A 25438-nucleotide genomic window follows, 5' to 3' on the forward strand; every position below is an offset into this window, starting at 1 on the left:
AGTTAATATTATTATTAACACTATATCATCACTAACCCCACTGTAGTTTCATGTTAGCATCTCTGCATTTAACATGCTCAGATGTGCATACAGTTCCCTGAACTCGCTCTCTCCACAAAACAGTGCAAACAGTGATTTATCATCTCAAAACCAGAGAGAAAGAAATAAAGGGTGGGTGTTTCTCTGTTAGCCTGGTTTTAAAATTGAATTTAAGTTAACGGTGCATTTTTAGAGATGGTCTGTCCTCTACTAAACTTTTTTTATTCTTTATGGTTGAAAGACTTTGTTGTGCATCAGGAAGGCGAGGACTGGTGGAAGACAGGCTGAAGATAGAATGGGGCGGAACAACCTGGAATTCAGTTAATGAGCAGTCTGATAGTCCGATTAACACATAATACTAAGTGAAATAATTTTTCATGTGCTGCAGCCTGGTATTGCTCCCAGCTGAAAGCATAGAGATACTTGGTCACCAGTAAGAAAGCAATAAAGAATGTCAATAAAGTTGTAGTCAAGGTCATAAATCTACATTTTCTGTATTTACTGGTAAGAAAAAAATATTTAATGAAATCAAATATTTTTGTTTCATAAATAAGTAAACTTTCAAATGTCTCCAAACTTTTGGGTAGCATGTGTGAAACACCTAATGAAAGACTGGTGTAATTTATACAGAGAATGAATAAGAAGTAATTGGAAGAAGGTATAGATGCATGTTTGTTTTACCCAGTTACTCACAGTGATCATGAACAGCACAGTGACCTTCAGCTTGGCACACAGCTCTTATGACACATCACCAAGGTAAATACTCACAGCCTGCGTCAGTCTGTCAGCATGCGTCATGCACTAGTTAGTTGTCAAACAGTTTTTATTCAATAAGACTCAATCCAAACGTCTCACCACGTTTGGATTGATGACAGATGACAGACTCTCGCTCTTACACACACAAACACTAAATTGGGCAGATTGTAGAGGCTTAGCTTGCACTGACTGTCTATTCCAAACTTCCCATCTTCTTCCCCTTCCCCCCAAAGAGGGAATTCAGATTGAGGCAGTGAAATCTCCCTACATTTTGACTTGCTGAATCTTCATCCAGACATACCACTCATTTCCACCCTGTGTGTGTGTTTTCTCTCACTGTGGAGATGACAGAGGATCAGATGTAGGTTTCATCATTGTAGTAACAAATTTTACGTCAAATTATGAAATCAAATGTCTCAGGCTAGATAGAATGGAATATTTACAAAATAATTAAAAGTGCCATTAGCTCTAATATGAAATTAGTGCCATCCAATTCCGCCTTTTCAATGCTCAGATTTCCAACTCTTATAGTTGCCATAAAGCATTGCTTTACTCCTGAAACTACATTGCTGCAAACCAAATACTTATGTTCATAATCCCTAACACAAATAGGATACCTAAGGAAGCAAAGTGAATTTTATTCCTTCATCTCTTTTGCCAAGTTCCCCAAGAGTAATTCTGGAAATAATTCAAGATAATGTCTTTGTTAGGCCATTTCTGCAGAAACAACCAGGCCTTTACATGTAGCAGTTGTACACAGCAGGTTCTATTTTTCCCTGTTTTCCAAGTATTTTCCTCTATGTTTTACTTTTAATCTCTTTTGATGCTGCTATGCTGCTATGTTGATCTTCAGTTCCTTCAGATTGTTCACTCAGTTTCCCTCATATTAACACAACCATTTATTAATTAGGTTCACCTTATTTTCATTAAGCCCTTCTGTAATGTTTCCACAGCATGTCTTTTATCCTGTCTTCCTTCTCTCACCCCAACCGGTCACAGCAGATGGCCCCGCCTCTCCCTAAGCCTTGTTCTGCCGGTTTGTTCCTGTTAAAAGGGAGTTTTTCCTTCCCACTGTCACCAAAGTGCTTGCTCATAGGGGGTCATTTGATTGTTGGGTTTTTCTCTGTATGTGTTATTGTTGGGTCCACCTTACAATATAAAGCACCTTGAAGTGACTGTTGTTGCGATTTCGTGCTGTATAAATAAAATTGAATTGAACTGAATTGTAAGGACTGTGTCCTCTAGGGTCAAATTAAAACAATACTTAATTTGTTTCCCGATCACTAACACAGGCCTCGTCAGATCTTCATGATATATTCCAACTAGATATCAAGATTTCAGAAGAACTAAGCACAGTAATTTCCTTTACATGAAAGCAATCATTGTCTTTCATGTGGAACAATCAGCCTCTTATCTTTAACTGGTTCTTAGTGTTTGTCCCATCGTTTTAGAGAGCCAAAAGTCAATGTCATGCAATGCAACATGATTTAGAGCAATCATTGTTATGATGGCAGAAGGACCTGCTGTCTCAGAGGCACTTAAATTAAATCCCATTGCTGATGGATGGGAATTATTTGATTATTGAGGGATTTAGCATTGTGATCATCTTCTTCAGTGCAGTAAAGCATTATTAATGGGGGCTCATAATGCAGCTAAACCCTGACCCAGAGGCATCACTGGAGAAAAGTCAGCTACAAAATCCTTATATCAATCATAATTTCAGATTATTTATAGCATTCTTTGTTACCAGCGGCAACTACAATATAGAATATACACATCTCTGCTTTCATTATTTCAAGAATCTACCACTCTGGTATAAATAAACTACATGGGATCCTGAAGTTTAGCAGTGAAGATAAACCAGATCAAAGAAAACACAAAAATATAGAGCTGCTGTAGTGTTGCTCAGCAAGAATGGACACTAATGAGGAAAAAAAGATGGAGCCTCTTGTTCCAGATATGTTTTGTGATATTTTCTCAGCTTCACTGAACAAAAAAAAGCATATATATTATCATCACAGTATGCTACAAAAAAATATACAGGCCAGAATTTAAGCATTTAGCTACTATAGCACACCTAAATCCTAAATTCCTGACAGTCAAGTGGCATTGTTAGTAACATAGGTGCCAAATTTATTGGGGTACACAGTTTGCTATTAAAAGCAAACATCTGTAGTGCTCTTTCTTTGCATGAAGTCATACTGCTGCTCACTGATCATCACCTCTCTGCTTAACCTAGCTTTCCCATATCTCAGGGGTCGGCAACCTGCGGCTCCGGAGCCGCATGCGGCTCTTTAGTCTTTATTTGCGGCTCCGGGTGGTTTGGGAAAATAAATTAGAAGTATATAGCTGAAGTGTGTTTTATTTGTGTTTAGTTCTTTTTTAACTTGTAGTTCTAAATTGGAAGATTACTGTGATATTGAAATATAAAAATAAAATTATATTTTATTTATTACATTATTATGTGCAGCGCGGTGGCACGGTGGTTAGCACTGTTGCCGCACAGCAAGAAGGTCCTGAGTTCAATTCCAACATCAGGCCGCGGTCTTTCTGTGTGGAGTTTGCATGTTCTCCCCGTGTTTGCGTGGGTTCTCTCCGGGTACTCCGGCTTCCTCCCACAGTCCAAAGACATGCAACTTGTGGGGATAGGTTAATTGGATAAACCAAATTGCCACTAGGTGTGAATGTGCGAGCGAATGTGAGTGTGAATGGTTGTCTGTCCTTGTGTGTTGGCCCTGCAACAGACTGGCGACCTGTCCAGGGTGTACCCCGCCTCTCGCCCTATGACAGCTGGGATAGGCTCCAGCGCCCCCCGCGACCCTGAAAAGGAGAAGCGGAAGCGAATGGATGGATGGATGGATATTTTATTATTTTTCATCGCTCAAAATAAGCATCACACTCACAGAAGCCGGTATACCCGAAATGCCATGCATTTATCGAGACTTTCAACCCCAGGTAGGCCAATTATGGATCTTCGGATCCACATTATCCACATTATTTTTGTTCAGTGAAGCTGAGAAAATATCACAAAACATATCTGGAACAAGAGTCAGCAGCTTTTCTCCACCGTGAACTATGTTAAAAACAAACACCGCTCACGCCTCACAGATGACAGCTTACAGTCCTGCGTAAAGATGAAAGTGACTTCGTACAGCTCCGATTTGCAGACGCTGTGCGCAGAGGTTCAGGAGCAGAAGTCTCGTTGTAAACATACCACGGCAGACCCGACAATGTTTCCATGAACATGCTTTTCAGCGTCTCTTTATTGACCACTTTTCACACACGGTTGCTGTACGCATACAGCCGGCTGTAGCGTTTCAGCTCACAGCCCGACAACACAACAGCAGAGAGAGCACAGACTTTAAGGCGGCGAGGCGTGATTGCGGGTGCCGCTCAGGTGCGTCCCACTCGCATGCAGCGGCGCTGCAGACCGCGCCCCGCCATACACATTAACCAGGTAAAATACATATTTATGCAGAATTTTGCAAATATCTTTTTTTTTTTTAGCGGCATGGTGCTTTTTTTCCAATTATTTTTTAAAAGTCAGGTCAAGGCTCCAAAAGCCCAAAGGCGATATGAGGGTGGCGGCTGACAACAGTTTTTGTTTGCTACATGGATCATTTTAGTTCAGCTGGGTGTCTTTCCTTTTGTTATATTTCTTTAAGAGTTCAAAATGTGTCGATTACATAAATAAAATATAATTTTCTCTGTAGCACTTCATGGATTTCATAAGCAACACACCTTAGTTGCTCTGTGGATTCTTTTAAAAAGCAGTTAAAAACTTTTCTGTTCAAACAAGCCTTTTTTTGATCTACGTATTGTATATTCTTTACATTATTTACATTTGATCTTTTACATTGTGTTTAATGTCTATTGATTATATTTTTTATTTTAATATTTGTGTACAGCGCTTTGTGACTGCCTGTCTGTGAAAAGCGCTTAATAAATAAACTTTACTTACTTACTTACTTTAGTTGTTCACACGAAGCATAAAGGTAAAAAAACACAGTGTTATCTTCATTTTAGATTTCAAAAAGTATTTGCGGCTCCCAGTGTTTTCTTTTGCGTGGAAACCGGGTCCAAATGGCTCTTTGGGTGTTAAAGGTTGCAGACCCCTGCCATATCTTCATGGTATATATAGCTCTGTACAGCACTGTTGCTGTTGTTACTGTAACTTCTCCATTTCTCTGAAATCCTTCCACTCACCAGAATAGGATTAAACAATCTAATTAAAATGCACACATCTCCATACCTCAGCAGGTATGTAATCTGAACCTACTGCCTTTCCACTATTTACGATCTATATAGGTGCCCCTACGTCCTTCTACCAATCCTTTGCACTTTCTGATTCATTAACTTTCCTCCAGCTGTCTGCCGTTCTCTTTCTCTCTCGCTCTCATTTTCTTCACTCTGACACTCTCAATACACCCGCTACATTTCCATCTCCATCTTTGATCACCCAAACCTGCTGCACATCCATTAACTATTACACATATAAATATTTTATTTTTTTACAGCCATTTAACATCTTTAATAACATCTGATTTGATTTTAAATTACACTGAAATGCACTACATAGAGGATTGAACACAGACAATGTCAGCTTAACTTGTGGGGTCTGCTAACAGTTGGAGGGCTAGCAATAGCAGACCTTTCTTTGTAGATTAATGTGTCTGTGCTGAATGGACTGATTCTTATATAGCGCTTTTCTACTCTCCCAGAGTACTCAAAGCGCTCTATACAACATGCCACATTCACCCAGTCACACTCATTCTCACAAGCACTTTCTCTAAGTGTAGTGCTGTCTTAACTACATTCGCACATTCATACTCTGATGCATCAGAGAGCAACTTGGGGTTAGTATCTTGCCCATGGGATCGAACTACCAACCTTCCAATCAGTAGGTGACCTGCTCTACCTCCTACAGCCAATGTCAGTGCTCACTGCTTTGAGTGGTTATATGTCAGTTTAGCCTATATAAAGGCATTCATTTTCTCCATGAATGATACTCACAAGCCAACAAGCTAGTCTCTAGTACTGGGATGCTACAGGCACCAGTCTATTTAATAGTAGCCATAGTAGGAATTTTTCAATCAACCAAATCATTAAACTTATAGTCCAGTTCCATAGTGCCAAATTTTGTGGCATTATAGGTGTTTAAAAAGTCAGCCCACCCTCCTCGCTTTAATATTACTGACAACTGGTCAACTAAACATTTTTGAATGTAAGACTTATTTAATATGGAAGGTACTTGCAGTCTTCAAATGTCACATGTGGCTTTTTACGTAACAGCGAGATATACTTAAGTAGTTCAGATGGTCAGACCATCTCTGAATGCGTTTATGCCCACATTTGTTTTAGTGACAGCTCAAACGGTGCAGGTATCCACAAGTACATAGCTTGTGTTTATTACTAGCAGCAGCAGTAGGGTAATATATGTGCTCCCTTGACACTAACTAGATGGCGATGTGTTTGTCTGTGCATACACTCTGAGCTTTCCATGAAGATAGGCTATTTTCTGCCTATGCACAGTAATGTGAGCCCAGGTCAGCTGAGCCCAACAAAACTGCTGTGTTTTCACTTGATGAAGCACACATACACACAGACAGAGAGAGAGAGAAAGACAAAGAGAGAGATTAGCAGAACTAGAAAAACTACAGTCCCTGATAAAGAAGTGCAACCTGTGGGAAGTGAATGATAAACAGCCAACTCAAGCTACACCAGGGGAAAATGTCTAAATTTGTAGTGAAACTGATAAATTTATGGAATATCACACTCAATAGTAATGTTAATCAAGATGAGCCATTGTTGGAGATTGAGCCTGTTTAACTCTGGGACCATTAACAGATGAACAATGACAAAAAGAGGCCTTTCTCATTTCCTAAATCGCCTGCTGAACTGTGATACAAAAGCAACAAATCCTTTTGCTGCAATTTCAGCCAGAAGGATGTAATGAAATATCCAGTAGGTGTACATAAATCACAACAGTTAAGTGATCTTACTCTACCTGCTCCTGGGCTAATAGCTTTGCCTATTTACAGGCAACAGAATTCGAAAAAGTGACGGAGGCAGGAAATAAATTACTGTACTACTTTAGAAAACTAGGCTTCCTTGAAAACAACCTTTTGTTTTTTAATTTCTGAACAAATTATGGAAATCTGACAAACCTATATTAATTTCAAGGAGAATGTAATGATGGCGACAAACAGAACAGGGAGAAGTGTCTGGATAAGAAGAAACTGGGAGAAATAAAGTGGTAAGGAGCTATTTTCTCTTTCTTAGTAATATTAAAAAGGAAAATTGAAAGTCTAGTTGAACGCTTTCTTTGGGAAGAATGGTCCAGAGACAGAGGATAATCTGAGTTGTCAAAGTACACGATAAAAAACATTGAAATTCACAAAACTGATTTTTAAAATAATCTGGACCATAGTCAGTAATGTAATACCAGTGGTTTGGGGGTTTGATACCTTTTTGTTGCCACTATTATGAAATTAAATTACTAAATCTGCCAATATAATTTTTGTAAAATGAAATGATGTAACCACACATGTACCGGTTTTACAGCAAAGATTTATGTAAGTATGTCTTAAGTCAGGGCAGTAGTTCATGATGAAAAACTGCCAGTTCCCAAACAGGAGAGGCCTGATTTAGAAATAGAAATGGACAGAAACGGATGGGAGGAGAAAGGATGAGCAGATGTAGGATGGAAAATCAGACTGACGTCAGCAGATTGACGAACACAGAGATGGAGTCCCGGCTCCATCTCTCCCTCCTAGTCAAGATCTCTGAGAGACACAAATTACATTCCAGTTTGACACCAAAACAGGCCAAGTCCACGTTGTGCTCTGATGCCTTGCATCAGACCATAACGTCAGAGCATAAAACACACACACACAGTCACACAAACTGTCTGCAGCACAGTAATTCAATTAGACCAGCACTTGCTAAACAGGCTTATCTGAAGAGTGCAAGCTTGTTACATGACACCCTTAAGCCCCTGTCTCTGTGTGTGTGTGTGTGTGTGTGTGTGTGTGTGTGTGTGTGTGTGTGTACATGTGCGTGTAAGATAGAGACAGAAAAACACAAAAAAGGGCTGAGAAACCACAAAATTTAAACAGATATGAAGTCAAAATCTTCAAAAATTGTATTATTTTAATTATGTAGCAACAGATCACAATCATCTCAAGGTGTTTTATACTGTAAGTGAGATCTTGTAACAAAACCACGAAACGAAACCACACCTGCTGTAGTTCTCCCCGTGCATGCCACGATTCTCTAGCTTCTTCCTAGAGTCATGTTAACTTAATTAGTGATAGGTGTGAATGTGACTGTGAATGACAGGCCTGGAACAGACTAATCACCTTTCCAAGGTCCAGCCCACCTCTCACCCTACGACAGCTCGTACAGGTTTTAGCCAGAAGGTGGCGGAGCACCATTCCAGATCATCTCAGCCCAGCGTTACCCTACTTCTCTTACTAATAATTGTAGTTCTACTACAATTGAGTGACTATTTGGTGGGAGCATTATAGCTATACATGACTATATACAAGTGTTTCAAAACTTTATTATGAATTGTAATGATCTGAATGTTTTTAAAGGTATAGTATGTAATATTTTGAGGCTAAGACAAAAAAGAGAATGTTGTACTCCACTGTTTGTGGAAGCTGTCAATCACAAATCCAGAAAAATACATTAAATAAAAGTTATGAACTGATTTGCATATTACTGAGTAAACTAAGTATTTGATCCCCTACAACTCAGCCAAATTCTGCCTCCCACAGATTACAATGCTTTACAAATTTTGTCTACAAAGCACACCTGTCCACAGAATCAATTTCTTCCATTCCAACCTCTCCACCACCATGAGCAAGACCAAAGAGCTGTCAAAGTACATCAGACAGAAAGAAGACCTGCACAAGGCTGGAAGAAGCTTTTTGAGAAGTCCATGCTACTCATCAGGTGTTGTCATTAAAGTAAAAAGTAAAGCAAACATATTCTAAGATATTCTAACAGTCTATGAGTTTCTGTTGTCAGAGACTTGAATTTTTAACTGAAGAAACATTTTCTATTAAATCCAGTACTGATGCAAAACGGAATAATCGCCAGTAGTGATCTGAGACCTATAGACCTCACTCTATCTACCAGGAGAACAGTACCTTCAGGACTGTTCAGTATGTGTTAGTCAGTTCTAGTAAATGATTCAGCTCATGGTTTGTTGGAATGCCAGTATTTTTTTCTGCACACTGAGATTCCTGGTGAAGCCAGTTTAGAAAGTAATATCTCTATTCTTCCCCCAAAATTTTGAATTTTTCAGATGTTCCATTTAGCTAATTCACAAGTTTTTCTCTTTAATTAGAGAGCTTTTTACGCCTGTACAGATAATTGTGTGTTTATGAAATGGTGATGCATTTAAGGGTTAGTGTTTAATGTTTGCATTGCGTGCACCCGTGGAGACTGCAGATGTAAATTAGCTAACAGTCAACTCTGGCATGATGGATGTTTTGTTAATGCTTTTTGTGCATTGGTCCACGGTTGATAAAAATATAAGACAAAGAAAAAGCACAAGATCCAACCAGAACATTACAACAGACCAGTTGTTGGCTAGCTATTAGCAGGGTACCTCCTCCCCTTTACCTGCTGCACTGTAAATATCAATTAATGTTTCCCATTCATTAAACAACTCCTGCGTGGTGTGTGACCCTCACAGTGGTGACAGGCGTGATGGAGCTGAAAACAGATGCAACTGAATCAGTCAGAGTTGAGAGCCACAACCTCATGCCTCTTCACCCATCTAATGCCTGCATGCTGTTCCAGTTACCCTCAAAGAGTGTAAACATACTTACATTTGGACATATACTGTGCACTGTTGTAGAAATGTGTTCATTAGCCTTTATGTGGCTTGTGTGTGTGCATGTAGCTATAAGATATATATATACACACATCCACAGTTGTGTGTGTAAATAAGCTTGTGTGTGATTATGCGATATGCGATTTTGAATGTACCTGTGTATGGGTATGGCTGTTTCCATGATCGGGTATCTGCCACGCATTCTTTATTCAAGATACAAGTTGGGTTTTAAAAAAAAGCACGGAAAATCTTCTGATCCCCTTCTGTGCAAGAACAAAGACTTTGTAACTAACCAACCACCATTAGAGCCTACTTTGGCTTCTGGCTATGTACAGAGCCTAATGAGTTTGGCACACTCATTTTTCCCATCTGATTCAGCACAAATATAACCTGAGTTGACAGCCAGACCAGCTGGGCTTAAAATAACAGCTCAACCACTAAACAAAAGGACTAACAGAGAGATCCTGCATGTGTCTATCTCAAACCAAGCAGATCCTTCAACTTCTTTTCATTTCTTTGGGGAGCAGAAGAGGGAGATAAATCTTGTGACTAGACTAAATATGGTTTGGGCCAGCATGTGATAGCATGATAGAAACATGCATAACACTGCCCCCTGGATTTTACTGTGTACAACACCGTGAATACTGGATAAGCATGCTCTTAACCTTGCTCATCCTCAAGTGAGGTACTGCCTTCAGGTTTGGAAAAGTGAGACTCTTGGGTCATTTGGGTCAGCTGGAAAGAGAAGTTGGTGTTTGCTCAATGCAAGTGTTTCTTGGCCATGTCGTAGCTGTGGAGGCCACAGCATAAGGGATCAAAATGGTAGCAATCTGAAAAAGCCGTTACTTGTCCAGCTGTCTGGACACGCCTGGGAAGACTTGGAACAGGATATTGGCCAAATAAAATTAGGCAAGTTTTTGATAAAGGGCCAGTTCCTAGAGCTTTTTGATCATTCCTCATACTCCAGAAAAAAACAATTGTATGGGCCCTCTAGATCCAGAAGAGCTTTGTCAGAACTGAGAAAAATAGCACTGTTGGATTTCACATTAATGTCAAGCTCGCTCAGGAGATAGCAGAAGGAGATAAATCCTGTGCAATAAACCAGGGGCCAAAGTAGAGCTGTGGCTGCTGGATGTACATTTTTAGCATTTTCTAGATGAAAATACTGATAATAATTGGTGATTGCAGTTTTACTAACATATTTTTTCCCCCTTTAGATTTACTGTCCTCTTAGCTTGCTAATTAAATATCATCATTAACTTATCTTACACAAATTCAACAGAAGAACTGTAACAGCCCTTTATATCTAGGGCTAATCATTGAAATGATAAAGGTAATTATGCCGAAATAACTTGTACAAAGTAAATTGTAAAATCGATAGAACTCATTCCATCCACATTTTGACCGACAACACAAAAAGCCACCAACAATCAGAATTGTGTCACGCTAAATCAATCATGTGGTTGGAACAGAGTTGGAGCCACATCAGGTTTAGCTGACACAGACAACACAGAGTGTAGGAAGAGCATCCAACACCAGCACATGTGCTAATGTTTGGGCTGCTGCATCTGTGCCATTCAGCATGCTAGGAGTATGAGCAAGATAAAAGACAAAATAACAACAAAAAATCTTAATGAAAACTTAACACCCCAATCGATGCAGCCCAAGGCTCATAAGACAAGGATCCTTATTTGTTGAAAAGAAGGGTCTAAGGAAGTTGGTAGTGTGGAGATATTTTACTACTTAAGGTCTGCCAAGAAATCAAAGCACCATACAAACTGTGTCAAAAACATAGAAAGGCAGGTAATACCAAAATAATTTTTTCTATCTGAAGCAGTGCCAACATGCTTTTTTTCTCATTTTCTGTTTTCTTTTTGGTGCGGTCACGATTAAATTTGAACATTGCACAGTTGATTATTTAGCTGCAGAATGCAATCCACACATAATTCCCAGAAACTTCCTCCCGTACCGTATGACATAAAAAAAACAGTGATATCAAAAATGCAACAGATTTGATTTTTTTTTCATGATCCAGTCGTGAATAAAATATTGTGATGTAACATGACAAAATGTGGAACATGCAAAGCACTGCGAATACTTTCTAGATGCACTGTATATCCCTCAGAATAACAATGAATATTTACTGAAGCACAACTCTTTTTTTCCCCTTTGAAATAGTGTAATAGGTGCTAATGCCATAACTGCTACAGCCCACATCTGATTTTATGTGATTGAATTTAAAATTGTATCATGTCATCTTCTATCTATGCAGTATGAACGAAAATAAAATTGCTACTGAATAGTTGCAAATAACATATCTTTAAATGGCATTAAAATATATGACCAACTTTAAACTTGAGTATATTTATGGTGAGTACATGAATACACCCATATTACACTTCATTTAGTGTCATTTGTTATTATAAAGTACTGTATCTGATATCTTTTAATGCGTATATCTCTAAAATTGACATACCTCAATTACAGTCCCAGTAGACAGCCTGAGCGTCACATTAGATACACACCATATACTGATACCAGCATAGCAGTGCTACTATAAAGGGTGAAAATTACATAGCGCCTATTCAATTATTTAGTGCACCAAGACTGGAGAGCAGAGAGCCTATTGATGTTAATGACCTCAATTTGTAAAGGTGCTGGCCCTTGATGGAACCTGCTTAATGAAGATTTAGACTGGCTGCATGTAGGTTTGCCACAAGAAGTGAAGAGCTTCAATTAAGAATTTGTATTATCCAGCTGCTATAGTCCAAAGGCATGGAGACAGAAAGACAGAAAGGAGACAGCACAAAGGAAGCAGAAGCAGAATATAATAATTCTTTTATAAAATAACCAACTTGGATGTCACAAGGAGCTAAAATTCAGAAACTCCATGTTCTTCTATCGTACCACAGATACTTGAGGTAGCATGGGCAGCAAGTGCAGGTGCAGCCAACAATCTGTAGTGACTTTAGTAAAGAATTATTTAGTTAACATAGCATCAGTTATTATAATTTATATATACGTATATATCAATGTATGTAGGTAACTAAAGTGAGGGTAATTTTTAAAACTATTTATATGCTTTTAGAGATAAACACCTGAGCACTGATAGTTTGAAGGCTTTGTTGTATCTTATTATTATTTACACAAATAAATATCTTATTTAAGGGCCTAAACAAACTTGAAAATTTGCACAGGTGTGCTGAAAGCCTGTGTCTCTTAAATGGGTAGCACAAAATGCCTCTGTCCCACCGCTGTGTTTCATGTATATGTATGAAAAAGCTGGACTCTAAAGCCAACAGAAAGTCATTTTGGCACCATTTTTGTGACCTTTTTGGGATAGGGTCAGTTGCATAGTTGGTCAGATGATACTTTGTTTGGCTTATTGAAGAGCATGTTGTTAATTTCTTCACCATAGTGTGTAAAATCCAGATTCATTCACTGTAAGCTTCAGCTTCCCTGCAACTCTTCCTGCAACAGCATTTCCCTCTGAATATCTACAAAGAGCATCTAACTTAATTTTAATGCCAAAAAACTCATTAAGTCTTGATTTGGAGCAAATTAAATCTTAATAAACTAAATCAGCATTTGTGTTCCTGCCTCCTGAATTTAGTCTCCTGCAGCTAAAATTCCAGCTATGGTGACGTCCGTGTTCTTAGTTAAACCATTTATAACCAGACCGGGCTTTCATAGCATCTGACTCAGTTTTCAGATCAATTTACTTTTTTAGGTCCGTGCATCTTTTTGTTACTCGCTATTCTCTCTGAGAGCTAATAGACAGAAAACTTGAGGAGCTTGTGATTTTCTATACTGTAAATTCTACCAAAAGCATATGCTTTGTTCTCTTTCATAGTAGGATATATGAAAAGTAGTGCAGCATCTCAGTTTACAGTACAGTACATCCAGCCACTATTGTTTCCTAGTAATAGCTGAGTCAGGCATCCTGTGTCCACCTAAGATACAAAGCTATTTCCCATGGTCTCAGCTGTAATATAGAGCACTTCCACTCAGCACAGCAGGAATCATAACTGATGCTGGACTACCACAACACAGTATTTATACAGTCATGTTTCAGTAGGAAGGGTCATGTGCACTTTGTGATGTAGTGCTATATAAGAAAACCTAACTACGACCTTTAATGTTGTCTTACAATGGGAAAGTGACAGTGAAAGTGCATCATACTTTTTTAACTATTGTTTAAAATAACAGATTGAAAATACACAAATTAAAAAGGAACACCTCATTTTTGTTCTACTCATACTAATGCTGGTTAGTATGTCCTACAGCAGCCATGAGCTTGATTACTGAATGCTTGAAACAAGGATCTCCCGGGAATATGAAGATTTTTAAGACAGCATTTGGCATTCTTTATGTAAACGAGCCACTGCACAAGCAGACAGACATAGAGCTGGCAAGATTTGTCCTTCCCTACTGTGTCACGTGTATGCTTGACAAATCACACTTTTCTTATTTAAATAGCCCTCATGCATATTTTCAAGTTAGTTATGTTGTCTCTTATTTTGAAAGGTCAGTCGCTGCTAAGCCTTGTCCATCACAACTTAATCCTGGCAGTGAGAACTGTGTATAAAAATAGATGTCTATTTGAAACAGTTAATGTTATACTTCAGTTCAACCTTGAGAAATAAAGCTGAAAGTTTTTACTTAAGTCTCTCTCCAAGTCTTTTTGTGACTTGGAGAGAGTTTTGCACACATTTGTGACCACTCACCTTGATTATTGTAATGGACTTTATATTGGTATTGATCAGGCTTCACTATCACGCTTGCAAATGGTCCAGAATGCTGCTGCTCGCCTGTTGACAGGGACACGCAAACGTGAGCACATTACCCCTGTTCTTGCCTCCTGGTTGCCTGTCCATTTTAGAATTCATTTTAAAATTTTATTGCTTGCTTTTAAAGTTTTAAATGGCCTGGCTCCTTCTTACCTGTCAGACCTTCTACACCGATACACTCCACAAAGGTCTCTCAGATCATCTGACCAGTCACTCCTTGCTGTCCCCATGTCGAAACTGAAACACCGGGGGGACCGAGCTTTCGCTGTTGTGGCCCCCAAACTATGGAACAAACTGCCCCTCCATATTAGGTTGGCCCCAACACTTGAAATGTTTAAATCACTTTTAAAAACACACTTTTTTTTCAAAGGCTTTCTAGGAGTATTATCAGAGTCAGTTTGTAGTCAGTTTTTAGTCAGCTGTTGGTCACTCTTAATCTTTTTACTTTGTTAATCTTATTCATTGTATATCTTATTGTTTATTTTATTCATGTTTTAATATTTAATATATACACTGATTTATTTTTCTTTTCTTTTTCAATTATGTATTTATTTTGTTGATTCATTTCATTGTATGCTTAATGTATGGTTTTTAACTGCTATCTCTGTTTTATTATTGGAAAGCACTTTGGTCAACTTTGTTGTTTTTAAAAGTGCTATATAAATAAAGTTGGATTGGATTGGATCTTGATTGTTTGATTTAAATTCTACTATGGTGATGTACAAAGCCAAAATAACAAAAACATGTGCCATTGTATTTCTTATACTTGGTGGCATCTGAACTGTATACCCTGATTTAAAATGTGGCCAATTTCCGGTGTAAGATTGCCGTCTTCTGAACCTATTTTTACACTGAGCCATTGAAGTATGGTTCTAACCACTTGCCCACTTGCCTCTGCAGTTCCCTCTGGTTCTCCTACTGTGTGTCAAAACCTAATTTCATTTTGGATGCAGGGAGGCAGGTTTGGGCAGGAGATAAACAAAGATTGTGTTATGGCCAAAAATACATGATTTTTTCATGTATTCTATGTTTTTTACAGCACTGGTGATATCATAGTTCACATCATGACTCCTAAATAAATGTGAGGCAATATTCTTCTTCAAATGTTTTAGAATAAAACAGTCATAGTTTGTGTTGACAGTCTAGCCCAGGGACAAATTCACAACATACAATCCTGTGAAATTGGAAAAATCATGAAAATGGTCTGGGTTGTACAGTCATGTAAAAAGTAATTTAGAGATTAGATAGAGCCAGGTGCTGCAGATCAAATGCATTTGATTAGTTGATCAACAAGTGTGACCACCTCTATCAAAGCAGAGTTTTCAATTATCCAGAGAGTTGCATCTTAGACCCTAATGTCCTCAGACAGTATGTAAATATTAAAGTTCATGACAGTGCAATTAGAAAAAGACTGTATGGCTGGCTTGAAAGGATTGCTAGGAGAAAGCCTTTTCTCTCTAAAGAGAGCATGGCAGCATGACAAAGGTTTGCAAAGTTGCATCTGAAGAAACCACAAGACAGTTCCTTTGGACAGACAACACTAGAGCATAGAGATTGAAAATTCTGAAGGAAAAAAATGTAACAACAGCGGTGAAATGGAATAGTCCAAATCACCAAAGTAAACTGGACCTGGGCTTGTTGCAGGGATCTGAAGTTAATAAACGTGAAGTGCATACACTCACACTTAGGACCATATAATAATAAATATGTGCGTGATGAAAGTTGGGCAGCACGCTAACTTCCTTACTCCACTCTGTATGCTCGTATGGGTCTAACCCTTTCACTCCTTTGATTTTTTCCTCGTCCTATTTTTTGCCTTTTCGTCAGGTCTGTCTTTGTACGGACCTGCCGTGTTCTCCGTCGTTTTGTACATAACTGTTTTTGGGGCAAATAAAATGCAAGTAGGGATTAAAACTGCAGAATTAATGATTACCGGTGCTGGAAATACTAGCACTTGATGCATTGTTTTCACTTTGTTGCCACGGGTACCCACAAAGCAATGCGCGAAAGTCACGTGGTCTGTCAATCTCTATTGTGATTTGCCGGTGTGCTCGGGATCATTGTTCTGTTGCATGTCCCAGCTTTGGCCAAGCTCTCAGACAGATGGGCTCATATCTGACTCTAGAATACAGAGCTGCTACTACAGAGGAGATTATGCTCCACTCATTGACTGCAGAAGAGCATTATGGAAAAGTTAAAGCTCACTGTGAAAGATTGAACTAGTCGCTTCCTGCATTTTAAAACAAAATAAGAAACATTTGAATAAATTATTGTGAAAGTAAAAAAGTTCATCATCTTGTCTGTTTCTCCCTGTAGCATCTCTCTTATCTACCATTCACACTTTTTCGTCTTAGTCTGCAGCCCTCAACATCCTCAGCTCTGCTCTTCAGACCTTAAACCATCTGACTGTGGTGCTCTGCTCGAGTTTATTCTGCTTGCTCGGATTAGTCGTCCACTCTCTGGATGCTCTGCTCAGTTCAGCAACAGTTCCCCCACTGCTGTGCACTGCCCAGCAACTTCTCCAGTTCACTGTGTGTCCGTAATCCTTAAGTCATGGCTCAATATTCCACCTGCAACCCAAGTCCACGAGCCGCTACGTGATTATAACAGGTGGCTAATGCAGGCTAATGGGTAACTGCTAATAGTTAAGAAGCTAATGTTAACATGTGCACCAGCCAGGTTAACATTTTCAATAACTGTTTATAATTGAATGTTTTGAAAACATTTATTGACCACTAAAAATCATCCCAAAGTGTAGTTCAATATCATGAATGTTAAATACTTCAGCTGTTAGTGAGAGGAGGAGCTGAACGCCCGTCTGTCTGCAGCGGTGCAACTAGAGGATATCGATTGTTGCAAGCGAATATTGTAATATTGCATGAATTAATTAAGTGATTTAATTTAGTATCAATTAATATGTGATTATCGATTTTTTAGACCACCCTAGTTGGTGTGAGCTTGTGCCGATATGCTGTGTTTTTCACATCCAAAGTCGATGCTCAAAAACACAGAGAAACAACTAAAACAAAGAGTCACAAGGGAGGACTTTGGAATATTTAATGGAAGCCAAAATTAAGTCAAGCTTAAAAGCCAAGCCAATGCATTTCAAATCAGCCCAGCTGTTTCAAAGAATGTCATGAGTCCTTTTGCTGTCAAAAATTGAAGGAGCCTGTGCAGTGTGCATGTGGAAAAATTCCATGTGAGCGTTTCAGATGAGCTGAGCAGCTGTCAGATGTGAGCTAATAAAAATGAGTGGGCATATAGTCACACTTACCTGTGTGCCCGCATGCACACAGGTAAGCTGCACTATATGTACATGCATGTTAAACTCTCTCTTTATTTGTTTCCATTCCTAAATACTGTCTACTCATCCTTCAGCTGTCACTGTGTGCGCATGTGCATGCATACATGTACATGCGACTATGTTTGTAGGTCTGGTCTGGTTGTAGGTCTGGCCCGTAGGCCACGTCTAACCCTAGCTAAGCCCTCAGCACTTTCTATGAGTTAACTTAATCTTGTGTTTCCTTGAACCAAGGTTATCCATTACTGTGACTTTACACTTAAGAGTTTGGGACTATCACAGCTTAGAAAGTCCATGAGCAGTCCATTAGTTTGTTTTTTATACTACAACACTGTAAAATAATGAGAATTTATGTCCATAAATTCTCACTTCCATTCTCTACTTCCTGAACTGTTTTGATATTGCATCAGTTTTTGGTCAAGAGAGTTATTGCTAATAAATGGATTACATGTGCTTTTTTCTGTTTTTTAATAATATTAGCAACTAAAAGCTTGTTATAAAAACAAACTTTCATTTAAGTTACATTCAAACTCAAAAACTAAATTTCACACTTGAACTTTATTTGCCAAAAATATGTTTTAAAGTATTTTTATGCTTCTTGCCTAAGGTCAGGTGATAATTTAATGCTACTCCAGTACTCACTATATAACTGTCCACCAGGTAGCTTAACATACATTTTCTAAGCTAAACTAACTCACTTATTTTGATTGCTTAAAAAGTAAAAAGATAAAATACACTTTGAATTTTTTTATTTATGTTGGAAAATTCAAACAGCTCAACTTTTTTTATATATGTAAGGATATACAAAATGAATCTGAATCACAAATAATATAAATGAAAGGTGGAATATGGGAGTAGAAGCCTGATTGAAAATTATTAGAATAGTCAAGTAAAAAAAAGCATTACATCAAATAGACTAAGGTGTATTTACATAACAAATCTTCTATATGCTTAATAAGTTTTAACAATCTGAAGCAATACTTTAAAAAATAATATACTGAGATGATGATAAACAAATATTAACCTCCTAGGACCTGCCGTCCACATATGTGGACATCACATTTTGGGTTATTAGACCAAAATACTCAATTTTGCTCTACATGGGCCTGATATCCACTTACGAGGACATTATACTGCTACTGTTCTATCAAAATTTTAAATGAATATCCTCATTTGTGGCTCTCATTTTTCTTAAAAACAAAAATAAGGTAAAAAAAAAAAAATCTGGTAATTCTTTGTTTTTACATTCATCGGGCCCCAATATGCCCAAATATCAAAGAGAAATTAAAAATGCATGTTGTGGAAGAGTTCGGGTCTCAGGAGGTTAAAGCATTTATATCAGCTTTCTAGTTCCTTTATCTTGCTGCTTTAATAGGTACACCACTAACATGGACTAAAAGGGAGTTTTTCCTTCCCACTGTCTCCAAAGTGCTTGCTCATAGGGCGTCATACGATTGTTGGGTTTTTCTCTGTATCTATTATTGTAGAATCTACTGTACAATATAAAGTGCCTTGAGATGACTGTTGTTTTGATTTGGCGCTATATAAATTAAATTAAATTGAATTGAATGCATGGCTCATGTAATTGATAAAAATATCTCTATTTGGTCATTATTAGTCCTTGCCTCCACCATTTTCTAGCTAGATAAAACAGTATGTTAGTGCAGCTCTCTATAAATGTCTAAGTGTTCATTTATGTGTCATAAAATGGTTTATGAATGAAAAAATACAAGATAAGAGTTACCATGTGCCTACCGTTGTACAGACTCTGGTGGTGGGGGGTCATCTCTTCACCCGCTGGTCTCCTGTGACCCCCATCCCTGCCAGGGGAGCCACTACTATACTTCCCCTTGCTGTGCTCCACCCCTGGGCTCTGATGATAGTGATAGTGGTGCCGTATAGACTCTGGACTTCCCACAATGACGTGCCCTTTTCTCAGGTGCTCAGGTGTGCCCATTGCTACCTGCTTGGCTTCAGGACTCCCAGCCCCTGCTGAGTTTACCTGTCGGTGTCGCTGACTCAGATCTGGGCTGGACTTAGCTGAGCCCTTGCCACTGCCTGGACATGCCTGTCCTGACATCAGTAGCTGTTTCTGGGCTAGTAGGTCAGAGCTGCAGGGTTTGGAGTGGGAGTCACAAGGTAGCCTGCTAGGAGACTTGCTGTGTTTCTCTGGGCTGTGTCCTCGAAAGCTGTGAGGCTCTAGGTTGGTGAGGGACCCTCCACGGGGCCGGCAGGACTGGGGAAAGGTGTGGTACTCCGTGGTGGAGCTACGCCTCCTCCCACTGAATTCACAAACATCTCTCTTTTGTCCTGAAGAGCTGCATCTTGAGCCAGATCCAGGGCTTGAATTGGAGCCAAGAGGGGAGGGTTTATGGTGAGGGTTATCTGGGCTGTCTGTGCTCCCCGTGCTGGAGGTGCTGCTTCCATCACCAACATCCCGCAACAGGCCTGGTGTAGGCATGCCACTGCCCAGCTGAGACAGACTGCTTTGACTGTCAATGGAGCTCCTGCAGCCAGGGCCTCCCTGACCACCAGCAGTTCCCACTGTGCTTCCAGCCACAACTGTGGCCCTTTCCTCTTCTAACATGAGGCACACCTCCTTGAGCTCCAGGTTCTCCCGGATCACCTCCATCTGTCGCTGCTCCAGCTCCTTAAGCTTCTGCAAATAGATAGCAACTTCCTTCCTCATCAGGCCAGCGCTGTAGCGGCCCAATCGCTGCCATTCCCGCGACACCCGCTTCCCTTTCTGCCGGTCGTCATCCAGGAAGCAGCACAGGTCCCGCAGCTCCTGGTTGTCCTCCTGCAGTTTCTGGTTCACGTCCTGGTTTACATAGAGCACACACACACAGAGAAGCACATGGAGAGATTACATACTCATTTCTGCTATGAATGAACCTTTGATGAAGAAGATTATGTGTGTGTGCGTGTGTGTCTTTAGCTTCTTAGACGCTAAGTGTAGAGGCAGGGCAGAGTGATGGACATTTTTCTTCAGCATTTTATTAGTTAAAGGATAAACTGTCAAGGACACAACCAATAAATAACCACTAATGAAACTGGAGCTTCAGTCAATGATAATTGGCAGTATTAGTCTACCAGCTCCACTAACGGATTTTTTAGTGCAGAAAATTAAAATAAAAAATTGCATTAAAAATAGTTTCTCAGAAAACGTACTCTAAGTTAACATGTTGTTTAGCACATAATAATAAACCATAAAACAGATGTAAAAGATACAATTTTCCTTTTATTGATGTTTCCAAATTCCTGCATGTAGAAGCAACAGGTTTAATCTGCTTATTTAAAGCTAAATTTGACCTTAAATTTACCCCTGTAACCTGGCCATATTTCCTCTCATGCAGAGCCTACACTTGTTTCAATCAGCAAGCTGTCTACACATGGTCTACACATTGGAAGAAACCCCACACGGGCCCTGGCGCAGCCTGGCTCCCCGGGATCCCCATTCATCAGCACCACCCGACCTCACCTTCAAACTCCGTATCTCGTTCAGGTGTTGTTGGAGTCTCCGGTTCACCTCCCGCATCAGATTGCCGTGCTCCACGATGGCGCCCCTTTTTTCTGCTTCTGCCCTCCGCAGCCGCCTCACCAGCTCCTCTTTACCCCACTTCAGCAGCTCTTCGTCGGGTATTTTGGAGATGTCCTCTGCTGGTCTCTCTGCGCTTTTGGGCTGCTGCTGTGCGCTTTTCTCCATCCCTTTAAACTCCGGTGAAGGTAGACCGGGAGGTGAAACAAAGTATTGTGTCTGATGAATTTCAGATAGAGCAACCAAATCGAAGCATTAAAATGCACAACTCCAAACGTAACTCGGGTTCCCCCCACCCACTTTTCTTATGTCTATGGAATCACATCGCTGTCATTGCGCCTCTTTCCCACGCCCATGCTGCAGCTCTGATATCCACCCGGTGCTCTGCTGCTATATCACTGTCGTTAGAGCATCGTTCCGCATCCTGCTGCGTCTCTGGTTAAGCCCTTGGCCGGCTTGGCGGGGCGGTTTCTCTCCAGGTGCATGCCGACCGCTTTGCGCACTACCGCTGCTGAGTGCGCACTACCTCTGTCCGACCGCCGGGGCGGAGGACGGAAAAAAGAGGAGGGTGATAAGAAGGGGGGCTCCAAGGAGAGGTTGCAGGTGCATAGCCGGAGAGCCAGGATGATAAGGTGTGATAGTGTGGAGAGCAGACTCTCTTGTTCTACCATCACACCCTTACTCGCTCTCTCCTTGTGCCTCTTGATTCGTTACGCCATCTGCTGGAGTTGGACATGGACACTGCTGCACTCTGATTGTTCAAAGTGTCAGGCTGTTTCTATTTTTAGGTTCGTTTATAATCAGGGCAGATAGCACTGATCATAGTTTGCTCTGATATTTATGGAAGCGTGAACTATCTTCTTAAGGATAGCAAACACTAAAAGAGGAAGAGTCTATCCTCATTTCCAAAAACTGTCACTGCCAGATTGTAAGCTAAAAATACAACTCCCAGGAGCATTTCCAGGATTTTTATACATGAGATGATATGGGTAACCAAAAACCAGTCAGGAGAGGGCCAGGGAAAATAGAAGAAATGCATATAAATGAATACAGTAAAAAGAACATACACCCTCTTTCATTCCCAAGGAATTACATATCAGGAGATAATAAAACATAGTGTCATGTTTTTTTTTTATTAATCTAAACTCGGATCAATAACAAAACATGATATTTTGCACCATATCATGATTTATTTGCCAAAAATTAAACTAAAATGCAGAAGCAGCCTACCTTCATTGCTTCCATGGGAATTGCAAGATTAACAGTTTGTATTTGCACATGATTACTGTGACACTATATCTATAAAGGAATACACTCATATAGAGAAGTCTTAAATGTTTTCAGTGTTTTGTTTTTGCTTGAGGCTTCCCAGCTGGGACTGGTGAAAGTCGGTCTGACCTGGAACAGAAATAAACGTTAGATGTTTGATTGTTTGATACTGACAATTTTATGCTGTTTTGATTTATTATTATTATTAACAACAACAACAAAAACAACAACAACAATAATAATAATAATAATAATAATGATGATAATAATGAAAGACACTCAAGGACAAGCATTTCCCAAACACTATAGAAATAATTGGGCCAAGCACAGCAGCAAATCAGCAGCAGAATAGCTGAAAAAGAACAGAATCAAGTTGTTATAATGGACCAGTCAAAGTTCAGAGCATGAGTAAAATGGTGTGGCAGGTCCTAAAGAGAGTTGCACATAAAGAATACCTGGTGGACCTCAATGAACTGAAGCAATGAGAAGAGGGGGCCACAATTCCTCCATAATAATATGAAAGATATGTATGAGAAGTTATACTGAAAAGATCCCTTCAAGTTATTATTGTTCAAAATGATGCTGCAAGCTATTGAATCTGTGTATCATTGATTCTGCATTTTGCCTTAGTTTAATAATGACATGGTGTAATTTCAACACCTGTTAAACAACAGTACATTTTTATTAGGACTTGATGTGTAAAATCGTAAACGTGAAAGAGGGCATGCATTCTTTCTAAACCAGTGGAAAATAAAAAAATTCAGTGAATCCTAATGACTGTAACTGTGGACAGTGGAAGCCATGAGACAGCAAAACTGTAGATTCAGACTGTCAGTAATCAAAAAAGGCTGTCTGCATAATAGTGATGTGTTGGTCGCGAACGAAACGGCTCTTAGAGCCGACTCTTTGAAGTGAACGATGCGTTACTGGGAGCCGTGGGGTTTTTTTTTCTTTCTCTCACCCTCTCTCTCGCACTTTTTCCCCTTCACTCAGCACACAAGCCTTGTGCTTTGCGCTGGGCAGAGGGGGGAGGGGCGATAGTTACAGCACAGGAACACAGCTGGAGGGAGAGAGAGAGAAAGAGAGCCAGGGACAACAACGTCACATTAGAAAGGTATAGTAATCATCCACAACTATTTTCAGTGGCGGATGATAAAGGATTCAGAAAGTTTATTCATGCAGGCCTATTTGACAGAGAATGTGCATCTTCTTTTTGTTTTCATATTTTAATTTATATTTAATTGTGTTGTGGTTTGCAGTGTTTTGTGTTGTTTCACTTTAAATTAGTTTAAAAGGAAAAAGCTGAAAATTTAAATAGTTGAAAGTTGAAATGTGAATAGTTGGTTTTTGTACTATATGATTTATTTATTACATTTTATGTGGAGTGAATAAATAAAAGTATATTTACGGTGGCCCCTAGAGACAAAGCACGTACAAACTCCAAAACATGTAAAAACTCCAAAACACGTACAAAAGACAACAGAAGTGCTCCAGAATGCTAGGCACAGTGTTGAGCTTTTGTTACCTAGTGGCTACACAAGCCAGGAAGTACCAACGACTGGATTTGGTGTGTGGTAGTAACAGGTAAATGAACATTTTTTTTAAGTTATTTGAATATATATGAGTGCTTGTGTATAAATACACAAACAATACACATTTGCTTTCAATTGTGTAATTTAAGTGATCACACATGGTCACTTAAATTACACTGTTTTGTTACACTTAAGTTACTCCCTGTTTTGGAAGTTCAGTTAACGCTAGAAATGTGTTTTGGAGTTTGTACGTGCTTTGGAGTTTGTACGTGCTTATTGGAGTTTGTTTTGTCTCTAGGGGCCACCGCATATATTTATATATAAACATATATAAATAAAACCACTTTTTTTTTTTACATTAGTAATTCCTTTTGTGCATAATTTTATATTATTGTTAGTAATAAATTAATTAAAGCAACAAAACAACCTGAAGAGCCGGTTGGGAGCCGAAAGAGCTGGCTCTCTAAAAAGAGCCGGAAATCCCATCACTACTGCATAATGCTGTTTGTTCACAGATTTAAAAAATAAAAAGAGCAGGGCAACTACAGGAACAATCTAATCACACACACACACACAAACAAACAGTGTGTGTGTGTGCGTGTGCGTGTGTGTGTGTGTGTGTGTGTGTGAGAAGACATTTTTTCACACGCTTTTTTTTTCAAAGTCAAGAAGAACCTGTTAGTCTGGGACATGTTTCTGTAAACAGACTGTTCAGATGTAGTAAAAAAACAAATTTCCTCCCTGTTTTTGGGACATTTTCAAACCATTATATTTTTCATATTTGCGCTTGTTTTACATACAAACAAAGATTGACTTACTGAAACAGGGTAAGAAGCTAAAAGGGACCGGTGTGTATTTAAATGAACATCCATCCATCCATCCATCCATCCATCTTCATCCGCTTTATCCAAGGCCGGGTCGCGGGGGCAGCAGCCTAAGCAGAGAAGCCCAGACCTCCCTCTCCCCAGCCACCTCCTCCAGCTTATCCGGGGGAACACCAAGGCGTTCCCAGGCCAGCCGAGAGATATAATCTCTCCAGCATGTCCTGGGTCTGCCCCGGGGCCTCCTCCCGGTGGGACATGCCCGGAACACCTCACCCAGGAGGCGCCCAGGAGGCATCCTTGTCAGATGCCCGAACCACCTCAACTGGCTCCTTTCGATGTGGAGGAGCAGCGGCTCTACTCTGAGCCCCTCCCGGATGGCCGAACTTCTCACCCTATCTCTAAGGGAGAGGCCAGCCACCCTTCGGAGGAAGCTCATTTCTGCCGCTTGTATCCGCGATCTCGTTCTTTCGGTCACTACCCACAGCTCGTGGCCATAGGTGAGGGTAGGGACGTAGATCGACCGGTAAATTGAGAGCTTCGC

At 39.7% G+C, this 25438-nt stretch overlaps 1 protein-coding gene across 2 annotated transcripts in view; it reads right to left on the bottom strand.

Moving 5' to 3' along the window:
* The window catches only part of ccdc85a (coiled-coil domain containing 85A), a 36482-nt gene extending 14510 nt beyond the window's left edge, over window positions 1–21972 (bottom strand). The window contains exons 1-2 of one of the 2 annotated variants that reach the window (XR_001223738.3): window positions 21216–21972; window positions 19479–20555 (exon numbers count right to left, since the gene is read on the bottom strand). Coding sequence is in view for 1 of the 2 variants with exons in the window: in XM_003460236.5 (XP_003460284.2) it covers window positions 19490–20555; window positions 21216–21440 (1291 nt within the window). In the remaining variant the exon portion in view is untranslated. The remainder of the gene's footprint in view (window positions 1–19478; window positions 20556–21215) is intronic. The other variant, XM_003460236.5, reaches the window with a different exon arrangement.
* Window positions 21973–25438: the final 3466 nt, after the last annotated feature.

The sequence above is a fragment of the Oreochromis niloticus genome, linkage group LG13, assembly GCF_001858045.2.
Source record: "Oreochromis niloticus isolate F11D_XX linkage group LG13, O_niloticus_UMD_NMBU, whole genome shotgun sequence".
Taxonomy (NCBI): Eukaryota; Metazoa; Chordata; class Actinopteri; order Cichliformes; family Cichlidae; genus Oreochromis; species Oreochromis niloticus.